This window comes from Trachymyrmex cornetzi, unplaced genomic scaffold (assembly GCF_001594075.2).
Source record: "Trachymyrmex cornetzi isolate Tcor2-1 unplaced genomic scaffold, Tcor1.1 scaffold99, whole genome shotgun sequence".
Classification (NCBI taxonomy): Eukaryota; Metazoa; Arthropoda; class Insecta; order Hymenoptera; family Formicidae; genus Trachymyrmex; species Trachymyrmex cornetzi.
In genome coordinates, this window is record NW_017300343.1 from 925,522 (window position 1) to 946,066 (window position 20,545).

At 34.0% G+C, this 20,545-nt stretch overlaps 1 protein-coding gene across 9 annotated transcripts in view; it reads left to right on the top strand.

The window, feature by feature from the left end:
• The window catches only part of LOC108770136 (dystrophin, isoforms A/C/F/G/H), a 475,481-nt gene extending 457,532 nt beyond the window's left edge, over positions 1 to 17,949 (top strand). For 6 of the 9 annotated variants that reach the window (XM_018521482.1, XM_018521491.1, XM_018521492.1 and 3 more), the window contains 11 exons: positions 12,890 to 13,149; positions 13,527 to 13,685; positions 14,143 to 14,279; positions 14,483 to 14,696; positions 14,949 to 15,034; positions 15,124 to 15,451; positions 15,557 to 15,668; positions 15,756 to 16,394; positions 16,535 to 16,649; positions 17,198 to 17,305; positions 17,806 to 17,949. In XM_018521482.1, coding sequence (XP_018376984.1) covers positions 12,890 to 13,149; positions 13,527 to 13,685; positions 14,143 to 14,279; positions 14,483 to 14,696; positions 14,949 to 15,034; positions 15,124 to 15,451; positions 15,557 to 15,668; positions 15,756 to 16,394; positions 16,535 to 16,649; positions 17,198 to 17,305; positions 17,806 to 17,903 — 2,256 coding nt within the window. In that variant the 3' untranslated portion in view covers positions 17,904 to 17,949. Of the gene's footprint in view, positions 1 to 12,889; positions 13,150 to 13,526; positions 13,686 to 14,142; positions 14,280 to 14,482; positions 14,697 to 14,948; positions 15,035 to 15,123; positions 15,452 to 15,556; positions 15,669 to 15,755; positions 16,395 to 16,534; positions 16,650 to 17,197; positions 17,306 to 17,446; positions 17,459 to 17,805 lie in introns of all 9 variants that reach the window. The other 3 variants (XM_018521489.1, XM_018521484.1, XM_018521490.1) reach the window with 3 other exon arrangements.
• Positions 17,950 to 20,545: the final 2,596 nt, after the last annotated feature.

Genomic DNA, 20,545 nt, shown 5'->3' on the forward strand with positions numbered 1-20,545 from the left:
ATGCAATTCTTATGTTGGAAAACAAAATATATACACAAAGACTGTTTCAGAAGCCATATTTATACGTTTATTGCATATAATACACTGACTGTTGTACGATGTGCAATGCAATGCGATTGAAAAAGAATATTTTTTTGTAATTCTTTATAAAGTAAATTATAATTCAATATTATGAAATATATAGATACAATTTTATACTTTATTTGTACAAGAAAAGAAAATAAAAAATTAGATTTATATATATTTGTTACATGAATATATTCATATAATAATAGTATATATCGTACAAATTTAATTGAAGGAAAGCTATTTCTTGTAATTTTTTTTACAAATTAAATCATAATTAAATATAACTAAACTTATTAATGCAATATAATTAAATAAGCGCATAAAAATATTTTTTAATTTATATTAATCTTTCCAGAAAGTAAGCACGTTTCGGTTTCTATTATTGCATTTGTTCAAGATAACTAATAAAAATTGAGAATTTGCATGACTAAAAACAATAATAGAAGTTTCGATCCTAATTCTATAATGTATATTTTAGTATTAGTCATTTTAAATTTAAAGACCCCCGCCAAATCGGTGCGATTTATTATTCAGTATTCTACAGTAAAAATAAGTGCTCGCTCGATCATGATAATGATTTAATTTTATCAAAAAATTAAATCTATTTAGAAATATTACAAAAAAGACACCTTAAACTATGTATAAACCGCAACGAGATACTGTGGATGATGTTCTATTTAGATATCAACATAATATTAACATAACGTTGCCCATGGTATGTTCATCATACTGTCAGTTAACCAACCACAATCTGCCATTCTATGATCATAATGATACGCTAACTAACGTGGCGATCGCCTATATCTTTTGTCTTGTCTCATACATACGCTAGCCAAACTGTTATTATACTATAGCGCGTTAATGCACAATGTATGTACATATTCGTACGTGCATAAGCCACCGCCGCAACGGCATAATCAGCCGCATGCCGCACATCGTAATCGCGTCGATGCTGTGACAGAACCGCAGCGATTGTCTAAACCTTTTTATCTTGCTCGCAAACCAGAAAACCTTTACTGATCGCGCATTATCGTGCATTATCGTACACACCTCCTACATGCCTGTTAATGCTTAGAATTTTGCGTTGCATATTGTATCGTCTTTTGAAAGTTTTCCTCGGATAAAATTACAGAACTTTATTCAGATCTTTTTTTCCAAATTTAATAATTAAGAAGAGATATATCATATAAACAGAAGAGATGGAACACAAATGCCTTGTCACGCCTTTTCACGCTTTTTCATTCCTTCTCACGTCTTCTTATACCTTCTCTGATACGCGTGCAACTTCGGATGGTAAGGTATTTGTATCTCCGTGTACTATGCAATATCATTTTCGAAACAATTGGGATTTCTTTAAATTGAAGCAACTTGTCCCCCGAGAAATCTTTGTTCCATTATTATCACCTAAGGTGCATTCGGGGAGCCGCTATTTGTGTCATTCTATTCTTGTTTTACGTCTAATAAACAACGAAGATAGAATGGCAGAAGTAGCATTAATAGCGTCTCCCCGAACGCACCACTAATAAAATTAAAATAACTTGATTTGGGGATGCTTCGCGCGATTTTGCCTTTTTGATCGATTAGTTATAATTTTTTAACTGAATTTTCTTTGAAAGAATTATATTTGTCAAATGTTATTAAAAAATATAGTAGATAGATACGATGATATCCTTTGTCAAGTACTATTACATTTGACACATAAAACATTACAAAGATAAACCATCTCTTGAGTTGGATCCCAATATGTCTTCTACATTGAGATCAGGCAATCCATCATGCTTACTTATTTAAGAGAAAAACCCGCTTTTGCGCACTTTAAATTATTTTTCCACTCTTCTGCGTGTATTTCTTCGTTTTATCTGAAGGGAAAGAACGACTTTCCTTCAAATAATATATAAGACAACGTAAAAACGGAGATAAACAATAATTAAAGAAAAATCCATTGTAATAAACAGAATTGGATAATTCCATAGTGACTTGATAAGGTCTTATCTGCTCTTCGAGAGATCGACTTGGTTTACCATAAGGTATATCACGGTAATGTGATACGATGATCGCAAAAGCGCAAACAGTGTGCCTATAAGCCGGCCTAGAGATTAAACGCGTGCTGCTACTATTCCGTAATCGCGGTAGTGGCGGCGACGCGTTAACATGAGCGTGATAATGATTGTTACCGTATACAGCAACGTATCTCGTTATAAGCCGTAGCAAGTAGAGTACAGGAACGGTTGGTTGGTTGGCTGGCTCGTTGGCTGGCTGAAGCCACTGATCTCGCAGACAATTGCGCGTAATTAACACCGGGACGCTCCGCTTGTTGCAGGGACAACCTACTACGGAGGAACGTATCAATGTCTCGCGTCTCTCATCCCCCCCCCTCTCTCTCTCTCTCTCTCACTCTCTTTCTCTCTTGTGTGCAGATACTATCGCGGAAATTGCTCTTACCGTTTCTCTGTCTGCTAATCCAATTCCTATGCAACTCGCGAGTTCGCTGTCCTACGGTTGGACCCGGCGATTGATTTCAGATAAGGTGCGAGATAGACGTTTAATGACAGCATACCTCAACGACTGTTTTCATTCATGTACTGTGCTCATGTGATTTCTCACCATTGATCCCTCGTGGTTTCCGAGTTTTTTGCGACCATGTCCTGAAGCCATACATAGATTTCCATAGAATCCGGATTAAGTTTCGGAGACACTCCGTCATTTAGAAGACGCCGTTTTAAAAAGAGACGAAATTGTACAACATTTCACGAAGAGAAAGATTATATTACATTTAAATGTAGATGTGATCGAAATATTTAAGCGTTATTGAGCCAAATTAAAAATAAATGCATAATATAAATAATAATGCAACACATAAATATTATATATAATGAAATATATAAATATAAAATATATAATTATAAACTTATACTTTCTTTGCTTATTTATATTGTAATTATTTATTTATAATTTATTTTTTATACTTTATTTTTACCTTGTCTGTCAGCCTATTTTTATACTAAAAAGCTCTGGAATTTAACGTAGCCGCAAAATATATACGAGTAACACGTATATCGGTTTACTTTCATTGTTGCACAATCTATTGCGGAGTTTATCATTTTCCTTTGACCTAGACACTGTGTGTAGATACTATCGGGGAAATTGCTCTCACCGTTCCAGCAGCAACTAATTCAATTTCCACGCTGCATACCGTCTATAGACGAGTATTGTATAGACCGCTATATAACCGCCATGCTATGACTAAATGACTGACATTCGATAAGACGTAAAGCTTGAAATAGTTAATTAAATGAGAATCAAATGACTTCAGGTCAGTAGTAAGCTTAAGATAGTGACAATAAATAATCGGTTCGATATACCTTTCAGAACCTTTCAGAATATAAATACATACTCGTATGTGTCTGTTTGATTTTGCGTTATAAGCTTCTTTGATATATCACTGTTAAAAATTTATTACAAGCCGTGGAATTTATTTACGACTTCTATCACAAGAAGGAAGAAGAAGTCAAAACTCTTGATGATCATATAATTAATATCTTAAAATGTAGGGAAATTATTATGCTGCAATGCGGATGAACCACAAGCAAAGACAAAGGGGCAATCCTACAGTATATTACACTGCAGTGACAATCGCCGTAAGGCAATCACAAACAAGCTCGATAGGCCGTACGAACGCAGGCACATCAACATCCATTAGTTGCAACAAGATGTATTGTTGCACCACGCCCTACGGCCTACACAGATACCATCGTCGAAATTTCTATTAACGTTTCTCCGGCTATTAATCCGATTTCACTCGGGTACCATTCTACGTTTGTCGAACTTGTTTAGATCAAGACGAAACAGTACCCGAGGCTTTGTGATGAGACAGGCAGATATCACACTGATTTATTTGCGAAATCGTCGCGCGATGTCATCTACGAAATTACGATGATGTAACGATATCTCGATACGATCCGAAAGAAATGTCGGACAACGGGTTGGACATTACGATGCAAATTAGAGGAGACACTATTGCCAGGTAGCATTGCGTGCTGGATTAGTCTCGTGTACGTCGCATCACCCTCACGAGCTCCTATCACTATCAGCTGCTCTACCACGCGGCGTATCAGAGGGTTTCGTGCCCTTCCTCGTGTGCAGATACTATCACGGAAATTGCTCTTACCGTTTCTCCGGCTGCTAATCCAATTCCCATGCAACGTGAGCTTCCTCTCTGTGCCAGTCGTAAGTACTGTTCTACAACTAAAGCTTAGACGACTGATTCCAGATAAGAAGTTGATGACCGGCTTAGAATAGGAGAGTACGATGAGCTGATGGTTGTCATCTCTGGTAGAGTCGCAAACGTCATGCGGGAGATTTTTATAATCAGGCACAAACGATTGTTCTCTAACAATAAGTAGCAAAGAGGTTGTTGCGTAAATTAATTGGAAAAAAATGTTATAGCTTTCTTACGAAAAAATTTATATAACATTTATGTGCAAGTAAGAATTAATTTATAATAGCCACTTGATCATTTCGTCATTAATCATAATATTAATCTTTGGGGAATATAGAAAATATTTTTATAGAAATGTACCATTTTGTAATTGTTTTAGCAATTACGTAAATTTTGATAATAATAAATTTACATATCATATTTCTTATATATATCTTTTCATATTTCTTATCTTCTTAAAAAATGTAAATATTAAAAGCGGGTATAATTACATATTTTACATAATTGAATTCAAATGCTGTTCATTGAAATCGTCTTTGTCATGCCTAACAATAAAAGTATTTCCCGCCTCGAAGATGCATCAACGAACATTTTTATCGTCGAGTGAAATATCCTTGCTCACTCTCGCGCGAAATACCGTCGCATCAAAATATGTTCCCGTGAAATATATTCTACGGCAAATCTTTTTTCAGAGAAATACTATTACCGTAGAATATATGAAAATTCACGCATTCTGCAACATTATCGTTTAAATTTGATGAAATCATCTGCATATAGTTTTATCGCTAGAAACAGCAACGGTGTTGCTATTCACAAGGCTAATAACAATCTAGTGTCCTGAGATGAGAGGACTATTTTATATAGAAAATGGTCTCCCTTGTTCGCTTGCGGTGCGCTGAAACTTTCACATACAATAAGCACCAATCATGGCGGATCAATATTGCGCGGAAACCTTTCAGTACGGAACATTATCGCCCCGTAGAACAAAATCTTACCTCTGGGTGGATATTCGAGAGGGATCGGCCTTCTTCAGTTTACCCATATAATAGCGTTTCTGCACAGGGTATCTAATTTCCGTCATCACATGCAGGATGCCATTTCTTTACTTTGTATACATAGTCTTTACATTAGGACGAACTTACACGTTCTCTCTCCTTCATGCGTTTAATCATGATATGCTACCTCCAAGATACATGCATTTATCTCACGAGTTTTGTCTTCTCATTTTGCAAGATTTAACATTCTCAACCCCAGGATGCTAAGTCTTTTTAATTATAAACTATACGCGACAAATATTCTAAACTTTTGAGATAACTATAACATCAAAATTATATCGTCTTATTATAATTAAAACAGAAGTAAAAAAAAAGTTTACAATTAATAATTGTGAAAAAAATTCCAAAAATTATCTGAGAATTTTACAATAGTAATTTTCCTGTTCAATTTTAAATTTTATAATGGTTTTGTGTAAATCAATTCAATTTTTATCTACGATTTTTTATTTTATGAAGTAAATGAATTATCAGTGTTATTCTTTCCTTTTTTCGTATTTAATTTTAGAATGCATCGACATGCATTTTTAAATTAATATTTTTTTACCTGCGTCGCTCAAAGGCTACATGTCTGACACATTTGTCAGCCTGTCCACTAATTTCATGGTCTTTGCGTTACAAGGTTTGAGTATGAAAGTAATACTTGTCTGTTGTGACATTCAGATTCATCACACGCGTATTGAATTTTCACACGACGGTCACGCACTTTTAAAGCGTACTCAAATCCCTTTGTTCTGCGAATCGATCAATATAGCTTTATCGATTCAACAATGAATCAGAAACTTTTTTTTTATTTGAAAATAAAATAAACTTCCTTAAGTAATATATTTTATTATGGAACATTTCAAATATACAAATATTCTGCAATTTTTGTTATTATTTGTCGATGATTTTAAGTGATTATTAGCTACTTATTTTAAATAATAAATATATTTTAAAAACAAAGAAATTATTAGATAAAAATGATTAAAAATATTCTTAACTTTAAGTAAATCTAATAAAAAGCACTATATATAAAAAACGAAATTCACAAAATTGTTGATGATTGATAAATGCGTAATTACGCAAGTGCGTGTAATTTGAAAATTCTAATTGTGTTAATTGTAACCCGTTTGAATTAGACAAAAGCATCAATAACCAACGTACGTTAAGATTGCGAGGGAAACTCGAGGTGAAGGTCTAGGGTACGCGTCGGCTTGCGGCTACGAACCCGGACTTATAATAGATGCACATGGCGTATTGCCAACGGCGAGGCGCCACAATATTGCCGCTTAGTCACCTCGGACTACGCTTTGTCCGCAACGCTGTCGCGCGCCTCGACGACGATGCAATAAATATTAGAACCCACCGCGGAAAATCTGAATATTTATGAGAGAATTCGGTAGGACGTCGCACTTTCCGCGCTCCTCCTTTTGCAGAGGACGCGCGTGCAAGGAAATAAATAAGTTATCTTGTCGCGCGCGCGTATTCCTTCGTTAAGCGTTGACTTCCAGCTTGGTCCCGTCTGTCTCGTGCAGTGAGATTTGGAACACTTTTTAAGACAGAGAGATAGATAATATAATACATTATAAAAATATAAAAAGAATAATCATTTCTATAATAATATGATAATTTTTTAGTTTAATTGTCAATAATGTACAATTATTTATAAAAATCGATCTTTTTTATTTAATATTTTGAACACATACTTTATTTTATATTTAAAAAATGTTGCGTAATCTACTCTTTGTAATTACTACTGTAGCAAATATTTAAATACTTTATAATATAATAGACAAGTATAGAATGATCTTTGCGTTATTTTGAAAATATAAGTATTAGATCGAGGGGAAAAAATAATCCGGATTTTTTAAAATAAATTTTTGTTAAAATAAAATGTTTATAAAATGAAGAAGTTACCAACCTATTATGAAGATCATCTTACAGCATAACGCTTCAATTACAATCCTGTCGCTTCATGCACTGTGAAAATCCTGATGGACTAGCAGTGAGAAGTTCTCCCGTAGCCTACTCATATTTCGCTATCGGACTATCATCCGTTTCATTTCATGCAACACAGCCTGAACGAAGAGCGTTTTCGAAACGTAGCAGAAATCAAGAATTAGGTTAATATTTTTGCCATCAAACAGCCGATCTTTTATCGCAGTGGAATCGAATTTTTATCAGAAAATGTAGATTTAAACAACAATTATTTTAATTGAAGGTAATTTTTTAAGAATTTTAAAAAAGCCCAGATTGTATATATTTTCTCTCTAGCCTAATATAAAAAATATTGCTGTCTTTGTTAATAATATTGTAGTTGTACACGTGCGGTTATTCTAAATACATCGTACTTTTACTGATTGTTTGTATTGTCAGGGTCTTCGTAATAGGCTGGACAAGCACAGAAACTTACATGTTAAACTATGATACAAACTGCATATAAGCTGCTTATAAGATTCATCGTATATGGTGTGCTCCAATATCGCACGGCTAAGTCTCTTAGCGTAGTCTGTAACTACCTCGACCCAAGGAAACTTCTGTGTGTATTAGAGTCTTATATATTACTATGTCCGCTCCTCTTGTCTTTTCTCATATAATGCTCTCACATCTGAACTAAAGCAACGTTATATAAGCGTAAGAGAAGGGTATGAAGATATTAATTTTAATGGAAATAATTTAATCCAGTAACAGTCTTTTAAAATCCGATCTCTTTATTTAAAGATTTTGTCAAAAAACACAGCGTTTCATATTTCTGACGAAACTCAAAATACCGAGTAATTAAAATCCAAATAATGAAGAGCTAAATTTAACGAACTTATTTGTAATGATTGTCTAATAGAGTTTTCATTGCAATACATGAAATTAAATATACCTTTTTGTTTAGAGGGAGTTAAGTTAACTAAATGATATTTTATTACTTGGAAACACGTTAAGATGTCGTAATCTTTCAGACCCTCCGTTTACCTGCACCTGACTAGATTTGTCTTGAATTACGTCTTTGTTTGGCGAATAAAAGTAGATTCGCAGGTAGAATTCCAAGAACGGCTAAAGCTACTTCATAGAATCGCTTTTCAAGGTCCTGATTGAATATTTCTAAAAATGTTTTTCTCTTTTTCTAGTGTTTCGCTTACACGATGTCATCATTCACGCGTATAAAAGCAAATGATTCACGCTTGGTAGTAATTATAAGAAAAGGTGCAACGAGAAAGGCAGAGAGAGAGAGAGAACTCTCGCGACGAATTGCAAGTCAAACAGCTAATTGGCAAACGGTCCACGAGTTGTGCATACAGCCAGGAGAATATCGGTCGGCGCCAGACAATTAGCTTAGTAAATTCCACGAAGAAGTTCTTCGCCAGGACGCACGATGCGAGAAACTGTCAGGGAAGGGCCGAGCGGGGACGACGTCGGCGCGACCGAGTTAACTTTAATTGCCCGGTTGGCCACATAATAAATGACACTGCAGATGCCGCGGCGAGAAATTATTTCGGCCTCGGTCTCCGGCAGGCAGACGATTTTGGGCGTGAAGGCCTACGGAACCCGCGCTATCGACGAACCTGCCAATTAGTTCACGTCCAGGTGCACAATCCGTCACCACGTCATTCCCGAAAATCCAGAACTTCTTTCGGCGCGATTTATCATGGGAATAAAATGGAGAACCTATAATGAGAGTTACAAAGTGACGTCTAACAATGAGTAGAGTTACTCGATGCCCGCGATTCAGTAAAAAGTAGCGCCGCGAAAGCAGAATTTTCGAAGGGGACAATAAGAACATGACTTCTCTTGTCCCTCCTCCTGTATTTTTGGGTCAAATGTCGTTTATATGATACGAAGAAATACACGTCACTTTAATTCTCAGCCACAATAAAATTACGGCATTATTTTCGCGCAGACGAAGCATTGGTTACACTATAGTTTTTATGTTCTGCGTCAGCTGCGCTCTCATCTTGTCTCGTTTTTTCTTACCATCCTTTCGTAGAATTATTATAATTTTTCCTAGGGCAGTCTGTTCCACTGAAACACGGTGGAACCAATCAGAATCGAAGGATGTTATTTCGCGACTCTTAGAGACTGTCTAGAATTAAGTTCTCGGGTTCTCCATTTCCGGTCGGAGCTTTCAGTGCTCGCTTTCTTCTCGTTTTTCATATTTTCCTTATCCATCGTAATTTTATTTACGACGGAACGAAACTGCATCACTTGCCGGTGTGTCAGCGCGCACTTCCTGTAGCACTTGCCGAGCAAATTATTGCGGCCGACTTGAAAAACTCGTCGCGCGTAAACTCTCTTTTCTGACTTTTCTAACGACACATAAATGCACTTCAATTATTTTTCATTTTTTCTATGTTACGTCAAAGATCGTGCAATGAAAAATACACAGAACAGTCTTTATTTAAAATGCGCAGAATATTTTCTCACTAATTAAATATTTTATTATACTCTGTCTTTATATAAAATAAATCAAATGCTGATTTAATGATTTTAAGTTGAAAATTTTTATATCAGAAAAGTTTGGGTTTATTTTGAAAAATTCTATTTATAATTTTATGCGTTTTAAAATACTAAAACGAAGAGATTAAAAATCGGAACTCGTACAAAATAAATGTCAAAGTGCACTCACGGCATATAAAATGATAAATAATATTTTATATTAAATTCTGGCGGATTATATATTATCTAAACTGGGACTTAGGTTATTCGTATAAAGAGAAAGAGTTTAATGTTTTCTTCATAAAAATTTTTCTTAACATTTTTTAATTATAATACAAATTACCGTGTTGCAAAATAATTTAATGGTACAAAATATTATCACACGTCTTTTGTTAACAGTTAATCTTTGTAATCTTGTTTTCCAAGTTTTATACTCAATGCTGTTCATGTAATAGCGCGATTATAAAATTTTCCAAGCACCGTCTCCCGCTTTTGCTGTGAAGTTCTTTTTAAATCTCGGTTAAACCCGCTTAGTGTGTTACGTTTAACGTGTCACACACGCATATCAGTTGAAACGTATTAAATATCGTCCTTGCATGTCCATGCGGAGATCTCATTGTATAATCAAATTACTGTCTTACTCTCGTACTTTTTATGTAACCAGAAGTGCTTTCATGCGGGCGTATGTTGACATAAATCTGGTTCGCTAACAAGATTGCCCTCGCCCGTTACACTGATTTTTTTTTCACACTGATTTCGTATAGATGCACGCGAGAACGGCGCGAGAATGTTTTAGCGTTCTGAATAATTACGTTTTCATTGAACTCAATAATTCCTCATTAGCATGAACGTTATTAGAGATGCTTTATGTCGGACACAATTCACGTCATGGATAATGCAGTATTCATACCCACCCGTTTATCACGTAACGTATACATATATGGATAAATATCAACGCGAGAATTGTAATCTATTTTAATTCTGGCCGATAATCACGACAATTATTTTTCGTCTAAAATATAGCACATTGCCATATGTAAAGTAAATTCGATAATGTAGCATAACGACATTATACAAACGGAGTTCATATTGTTTATTTAGAAATTATCTATCGTTAATCCGTCAAATTATTATTTAATTTCTTTCTTAATAAAATCCGACACAGAATGGTACAAAATGTACCGGCACTTTATCTTCAAATGATTCAGCTCGAATTTCCGTCATCCATGATTGCACGTTTTATCAACGATAATTTTTTACATTCATATAATCGCTCTTTCTCTAAGTGATTAAGAACAAAGGGCGCGACTCAGCTTTTTCCGGCATTTCATCAGTTCGATCATCCCACTTTTCTTCGTCACAAATGCAAGTAAGATCCCAGCTTCTCTTCTCTTTCTCTTCCTGTCTCTTACTCATTCTCTTCCATTCGCAATCCGCTTTTACGTTTCGGCCTTTTTCCTTATCCCACTCTCGGAACAAGGGACGCTTAAAGCACTTTCATAGGGAGACGACTAATTAGAGCGATTTAGCGTCCGTCGACGGCGTTTATTTGGAATGCAAATGCCATCGTGAGACCGACCGACCAACCTCCTCCTCCTCCTCCGTTTTTTTCACTCTTTCTGCTCTCTCATGTCGTATCGCCGACTGATAAATGCCCGGTGAATTTTATCGCGACGCCGGTTACCGCGCCTTGTCCAAGAATGAAAATTGAAAAGGCTGAGAGAGCACGCCATTTGTACTTAGTGATTACCTCATATCTCTCTGTTCGTACGATCTCTCGCAAGTGTCAGAAAAAAAGAACGACGGAATTATAATATTTTACTATGAAGGGATTACTTTTTTTTTATTATTTTGTCAATTTGAATTTTTTGAATAATAATTCACAATTTTTATTTCAATTTATTGATTAGAATGAAACAAAGTTTTTTCAACAAAAATATAATCGAAATCCATTTTCTAATTTGTTAATTTTCATTATTAAATTTCAAATTTTGTAAGTTTTTTACAGTAACGTTTCTTAAAAATTATATATACAGAATTAACTCAAATAGTCAAAGAAATGTTACTTATTTAATTTCTGTATTTCTCTTTCTTTTATTTTCAGGATTTCTTTTTAAGAAAAATTTAATTTATCGAATTTTCAAACTTAATTTTATTTCTGTTTTTTAATTCCACAATGTAGAAAATAATAAATAAAGTCAAAGAAAAAAATTATTTCTTTTAATGCTCTATCGGGTTTCTCACAATTGGAGATTAAACTTAACTAACTACGAATCACAAAAGGCGAAATTAAAGCAGTCGTAATTTAATTACGTTTGATCCGATTATAACTCGCTTCTCAAATATATACACGAAGAATGTAAACGATAATACGATAAATACATCTCGCGACCATAAAATTCCGTATGTACAATTATGCTTTTCTGCTCGTTCGCAAATAGCCGCTCATGGGAAGCTTTTTTCTTCATAACAGGAAATATCACTTTTAGTCGTAATTACGGCAGTAAAACAACTTGGACGTTTCTTGCACTTTCATACTGTGGAGCGTGCATCGCATTGAATAATGTTCGTGAATGAATATGTATGTGCTAGTTCAGTTTACGTCGCATAGAAATGAATAAGATCTTACAATGTTCGCTATTTCATTGTATTGATTATAATTCGACTAAATATTATTTGTCGCGAGTAAATTATTATTAATATGACAGCAAATTATTCAAAAGCTAAACGATCGAAAATGATATCGATAATTAAAACTATTTTGTACCGTTATTTAAACTTTGATTTTTCCAATTGACTGCTTTAAACAAATTAAATTGTAATTTAATTAGATAAATATAGATCTCTATCCATACATTTGTTTTTCTTGTCATTATTTTCTATAATTAGAGGAATTAATAATCATGCAATAATACATAAATCTAGAAATGTTACGTAATTAATAATATACAAATGCTTGAAAACAATACAATTATCAAAATATATTTTTATTGAAAAAAAGATTACTCAGATTTCTTTGATTGTGGAAATATTAGTTTATAAATTAAATATAGCAATTATTATCTGTGTGTGTGTGAATAATCTCCGCGAATAACGAACGGTGAACGAATAATGAATTTAATTGTTCTTATTTTGGTTTCAGAAAATATGTGTCTTCCAAAAGTCCCTCGAGGATCTCTCCTCGCGGATGGCCGGGGCCGAGGCGATCCAGAGCGGCTGGCAGAATCCAAACGACGCCAATGAAGCGTCGGAGATGCTCGACCAGTTGCAGAAATTCGGTGAACGACTTGTACCAATCCAAAGGAACATCGAAGATGCGAACGACCAGGCAAGCGTCTTCGCATCGAGCAGTGTCATCGTTTCTCATGCTTTGTTGGCGAAACTCGAAGATCTGAACACCAGGTACTTACTTGACGACCGCGTAAAAATTTATCGTGTGACTTCTGATTGAGTTTTAGACAAAACTCGTACGTCAGCAATGTACACGATGTCACAGAATCATTTAATGACGTATCCTCCAAACAATCTGGCATCAAAATTTTTCAGATATTACAATTCCCTCTGAATAATAACGAATATTCTGTGGAAATATTCAGATAAAATATTCTCTTTATGATCATCCGTTTGAAACGTTCTCTGTCTTACGTTGCTTTATGCAAGTATCAGGATAGAGAATTTAAAATTCGCCCGACACTGTGGGGTTTATTTTTACAGCTTGCCATGCGACAGATTTTGAATTCAGGACGCAGCGACGTTAACTTTTTCGTGTGTTTTCGTAGGTGGAAGGTGCTGCAAGTCGCGGTTGACGAGCGTTACAAGTTGCTAAGCGGATTCGGGAAGGATGGCAGCACTCCGGGTAGTCAGGCTTTCCTCGCGAGCAGCGTAGAACCACCATGGGAGAGAGCCCTCACACCCGCCAAAGTGCCTTACTATATCAAGTAATCGATCTTCCTTGCACCACCCGCACGGTCGCCTCGATTTTCCCAAACCGTACGACACGGTTATTCCTGAGGCGATCGAGAGCTTTTACTGACGTGGTCTAGTCTTATACTATACTGAAAAGAATATTCGTATATATATTAAAGAATAAATTGACTCAAATATCAAATGAGTCTAATAAACTCAAATATCTAAGAAAATATTGCGTATTTATTAGTATTTATTTGAATATCTAAATAACAACAAATATCTAATTAATTTGAACATAAAAAAAAACTTTTATAAGTTAAATTACTATATATATTATATAAAACGTAACTTAAATATATGTCGAAAGATTTCTTCAATTTAATCAATGTATTAAAAGATTATTGCTTCATTCTATTTGTATATTATATTTCTTCATGCATACATATAGAGTTAAGTTTATGGATTTAAATTTCAAATTTGTTACAGCCATCAATTGGAGACTACGCATTGGGATCACCCGAAAATGATAGAACTGATGTCTTCACTCGCAGATTTAAACGAAGTTCGCTTTTCCGCATATCGAACCGCCATGAAACTGCGTACCGTTCAGAAGCGACTGTGTCGTGAGTATCTTTGATGATTATTTATCAAAATTGCTGTTGTTTTATTGCTGCCTTATTGTTGCTATTTTATTATTATACGAACTGTGATCGATATGATGAGAATTCTTCGTTGATCTTTATTACTTAACACCATTCAATATTTTGAAAATAAAAAAAAGTACGGAATGAATAACTGTTCCATATTTTAACTTTATTGTTTTTAGTGGACATGTTGAGCCTTTCCACCGCATTAGAACAATTCGATTCACACGGACTTCGGGCACAGAATGACAAACTGATTGACATCCCCGATATGGTAACAGTACTGACATCGCTATACGAAGTAATAGCAGCAGACAATCCAGCGCAGGTGTCCGTACCGCTATGCATTGACCTAGCCATTAATTGGCTGCTCAATGTATACGATAGGTATTCTAAGTGAATACATTTTATATCTATTAAACTGTCGACATGTCTTATCTTTTATTATTCATATTTAGTTCACATTTTATATACATTTACATTTTTTTTATGTTTAGTTTAAAAGATTATCCAATTTTTAAATTATTTTATTCTTAAAACATTATACTTAGCGTTATCTAATTTTTAAATTATTTTATTCTCAAAACATTATGCTTAGCATTATCATGGTAAACTGTCATTATAATATTTCTTTGCTATAATTTTCAGTCAACGAACCGGCCAAATTCGAGTACTTTCATTCAAAGTCGGTTTGGTTTTATTATGCAAGGGACACTTAGAGGAAAAGTACAGATGTAAGTAACACGAAGAAATTTCCCCTGATGAGTTAATTAAACGTTATGTTTAACTATATCTAATGGAGATTTTTTTAAATTATTTACAGATCTATTCCGTTTGATTGCGGATCCCAATAGATTGGTAGATCAACGAAAATTGGGTCTTCTATTGCACGATTGCATACAAGTGCCGAGACAATTGGGCGAAGTTGCAGCATTCGGTGGCTCGAATATTGAGCCTAGTGTTCGCAGTTGTTTCGAGAAAGCGGGAAAAGATAAGAACGAAATAGAAGCCGTACACTTTTTGAGCTGGCTGCAACAGGAACCACAGAGTATGGTCTGGCTGCCGGTATTGCATAGATTATCCGCAGCAGAGACTGCTAAACACCAAGCCAAATGCAATATATGCAAGGAGTATCCTATTATAGGATTCAGGTGAGATTATATTTAATTTAAAAAATCGATATGTTTATTATACATATATGTATATATTTTTTTTCAAAATGTATATTGACGTAAAAAAATCTTTCTATATTTTAGATACCGTTGCTTGAAATGCTTCAACTTTGACATGTGTCAAAACTGTTTCTTCTCAGGACGCAAAGCAAAGAACCATAAGCTAACGCATCCGATGCAAGAATATTGCACGGCGGTAAGACGTCTATCTTTACTTTTTTAAGTATTATTAAAGGAAACGATTTTTATAAGTATTTGAAACGACACGTTTGTTACTTTACAGACAACCTCCGGTGAAGATGTACGGGACTTCACGCGAGCGTTGCGCAACAAATTCAAGTCTAAACGATACTTCAAAAAACATCCCAGAGTTGGCTATTTGCCTGTGCAAACTGTCCTGGAAGGAGATGCGTTGGAGAGCCCGGCGCCATCGCCCCAACACAGCTCACTCAGTCAAGACATGCACTCCCGTTTAGAAATGTACGCCTCTCGACTCGCCGAAGTTGAGCTGTCGCGTACAAGAAGTAACTCCACGCCGGACAGCGACGATGAACATCAATTGATAGCACATTACTGTCAGAGTTTGAACGGTGGCGACAATATTAATGTACCCAGAAGTCCAGTCCAAGTCATGGCCGCGATAGACGCCGAACAAAGGGAAGAACTTGAGGCGATGATACGTGAATTGGAAGAAGAGAACGCAACATTACAAGCAGAGTACGAAAGATTACGTTCGAAGCAAACTCCAGGTTCAACGCCAGAGGATGGTCACAGTACTAGACAGCCTGATTGCGATATGATTGCAGAAGCTAAGCTGCTAAGGCAGCATAAAGGAAGATTAGAAGCACGCATGCAATTACTCGAGGACCACAATCGCCAATTGGAGGCACAGCTGCAAAGACTTAGACAGCTTTTAGATGAGGTATGCCCAAGAATATGACATTTTTAATATTTATTTATTATTTTTATTTATTATATATTTATTATATATTTATTATATATTTATCTATTATATAAATAATTCAAAAAAGAAAAAATTTTTAATCTAATTATTTTTTTTAGCCAAACGCTTCTTCACCATCGAAAACCGGAACTTTACAAACCCGAAGTGTAACGGCATCACAATTAGCAACTGACTCTCCAGCAAAAATGAATGGCCATTATCATGATTCTCCAGGTATATTCTAATTTAACAAACAGCTTTAATTTTAATAAAAAGTTAAATGATTGTGACTCTTGGGAAATAAACAAATGATAATATCTAGAGCGGTACATTAGGTATCTCAATTAGGAATCATTATAATGCATTCAATCAATCGAACTGTAATAACCGTCATACACATTTGTAACTCATATGTAACAGCCGAATCTAATGCCTTTCTATTAGAATTACACTAACTACATATTGATACAATAGGGATTCAATGATTTTAATTATAAGTATAATTATGGGTATGAGCTAATGGTACATTTCATTCACTTAAATTATTTTCTGCGTGTCAAGACTTTATCTTCTTCAATATATAACATTTAACAAATTAATAAAATTGCAAAAGAAATTAGCTACAAAATTTAGTGATTCGAAATATTACAACATTATAAATCTTTTATTTTGTTATAAAGTAAGATTGTAAAGAATCCCTATTGTTTACATCTGTATATACATATTTAATCAGACACCGTGAAAACTAGATAAGCTTATTGCTATTGGGTATACGAATATAGGTGGAGGAAGCTCAAACGAGGGCAGAGTCAGCAGTTTAGAGAGGCCGCCGCCGCCGCCGCATTCTCACAGCGTTACTCACAATGTGGGTAATTTGTTGCACATGGCAGGTTCGTTTAATTTATGTGAATTTGATCGTGTGTCAATTATGTAGTATAATTAATCTATATTATGCCCAACCTCCATAATGCACGTGACATTTCTGCTTAACATAACAAGAATAACGTTGCCTTCCTGTTTTCACGCTACAGAATGGATGTAAGGTGAGATCATTGTGCTTCTCCCTGGGAACTAAAAATCGCCTAAATACATACAATCGCCTCAATGTCGAATTACTTAATACGCAACGGATGATATCATCGACGATCTAACGATCATGAATGCAATCTTTATTAAGTGTTGATCGCGTTTTTATATGCCCAAATCCATCTTCTCGACTCGTCCCACGCTTATCTCTTCTTTTCTGTGTATCTCGGAACATATGCACGTTAATTGTCTAATTAATTATAAAATTAATTATAAAATATCTTGAGTTTGCCAATATATTCTGAACCACAGGAGCATCAACAAAGAAATAGACGGACATTAAAAGTTTTTTTTTTTATTTCAGGAGACTTAGGAAAAGCTGTGGGCGAATTGGTAACAGTCATGACGGAGGACACGTCGAAGACGAACGGTCAACGGGCGCCGCCGCCGGCTTTTAAATAACAATTGTATCGCGACGTTCGTCCCGGCAGAAGCTATAAGTCGGCTAGATCGACGCCAAATCCATTCGACACGTTGCAAACGTTTAATCGTAATTATCGACCAATAACAAGTCTGGCTCTAAACGCATATCAGAGACGAATACATGGTATATCTGCCGCGCAAATGCAGGGTCAGGGGACTCGCCTCTCTCATGGTGGTTTTGGGTATTTTATAAGTTTTGATATACGTCGTTGTATAGCTGAATTATATCGATAAGATGATTATGGTTTGGCTTTCGGTGGTCCCCTGAGAGTAACTTTACTACATATTGACACGTCATATCATGAAAACTAATCGTAATGAAAAATCAATTGTTATGCTTGCTAGCTAAACTATACAAACGAATAAGAGATATAATGAGTATAAAAATACACGGAAGAAAATATCATTAACAATGCATGCAAAAGCAATGTATCAAATCACATAATCTATTATAGAACGTAGCTTATATTTACATACCCATTCTGTTCACTGCCACGGGCTCTTCCTCGACGTAACTTACACAATGTACATGTTGCGATTCTAGATGATGACACATAATGGAAAATAGACAGTATCCATACCCGATCTTCTTGTATTCAGCGCTCTTGAATTTTACAAATCGATAATCACGAGGCAGAGAGAATCTTTTATAATGAAACAGAGCGACAAACATTACGAGTTTTCAAGTTTATTTTTTATCCAGTTACATGATTTTTTCAGATTTTCTAAATGAATTTAAACGGCAATGTCTATTATTTTTTAATATCTGCCGGATGTTATTATATCTAAGAGTATATTGATAAGTACCTAATCGATAAACTGTAGGCTGTATTCTGATATGTAATAAAGTTGTCTAGAAAATACATTCACCGCGATAAAATGTGAGCTCGCCATGGTTTTGTTATTAAGTGATTAATCTGCGATATCTGCTTCCTCGAGCGAATGATTTTTCTATTTTGAATGAATTAAATGCCCAGCATATTGTTTTTTCTTTTACACATATCACACACGGATGCCATATGTTAATAGTACTATTATATCACTTCTGATGAGGTTGCTATTTGCGAAATGTAAAAAACATATCTACGAAAGAAATTATCATATTTTACCAATTCGATATACATTGCGAACAAACGTAATGAATTGTTATTCACCGTCGTTAGGTCACAAGAACATTGATTTCACCTGACAGAGTGTAAAACTATCGAATATGTTTCCAAACTCCGTCTGTAGTTTGTTGAAAGATTGTTGGTTTTGCGATTTCATACATTAAAATATAACGCATTAAAATTTAGAGGATTAGGTATATAAAAATAAAGTTATATACTGCGTACAACATCAAACAGGTAACTACGTTACTTGTAATATATTGTAATATGACTGAAATGATATGGGACAAAATGCTTAAATAAAAATAATATAAATATAAATCTCTCCTGTATATTTTTTTCTTTAAACATATACGACTGTTCTTTATAAGTTCAATGAATGTTTTAATTATTTATTAATATAATGAATCTTGAATATTATAGTTAAACGTTATCGGAATTTACTATTGTAAACTAATGTCTAGAAAGATAAGCATTCATAATCGTCTCTATAAATTGAATTTTTAGATAATTCATACACTTTCTTATTTATATTAATTAATTATCCTCATAGATAATCCTCATAGATATATTTTCTGTGTCTATTTTAACTATTCAAATTGTTGCAGAAAAAAATAATACAAAAAAATAGTTTAATTCAAAAAGAAATAAATTATCTGAAAATTTTCATATAATATTTTTCAGTTGAAATAAAAAAAATTAAAATTAAATTAAATGATTAGCTTATATTATATTATTTAGAATATATTTTGCACATTGATCTATAACTAAGGAGAAAGGGTAAGGAGGACGGTCAATAAGGCTGTTTTTTAGCCCTTACGAATTTCCATTAGATAATTTTTTTGTGTTGTATGATTATTAGAAATGTCAAAAATAATTATTAAATTAGAAAAACCTCAATTCATAAAGCCCTAATTAATTATTTATCTAGATGTATTACATTGTAATACATAATACCTAAGCTCTTTTTCATGACTAATAAGCGAATTAATAAAGTATTTAATAAGTGAATTAATAAGTAAATTAATAAAATATTTTCATTTATTTTATTGCTCTGCCATATTAACGTTATTTTATACTATCTGTTGTCTCTAAAGTGACGATAAATACAGCTCATAGTGAAAAAAAATGAATTTTTTAAATTACTTTTAACATATGGATACTATTAACCTATTAAAAGATGAAACTCAAATAGGTGATCACTATTAGTTGCCTATAGGACTTAAAATCTCTACACTGCGTCAAAGTCGCGATTATTTTGTACAGGTTTTCTTATTTAAAAAATTAAAAATAAAATAAAATATTTAAAAATTGTTTAAATGCGGAATAAAATATAAAATAATTAAAAAATAAAAATAAAATATAAGCAAATATTAAAAAGTTAAAACAATAAAAGAAAAATATGAATAAACGTTAAATTTTAAATTCATAAAAACCGAATTAATATTCGGAAACAGCTAGATTTTCAACTAATAGCATTTTTATTTCAATTACAGTATTATTATAACTTTT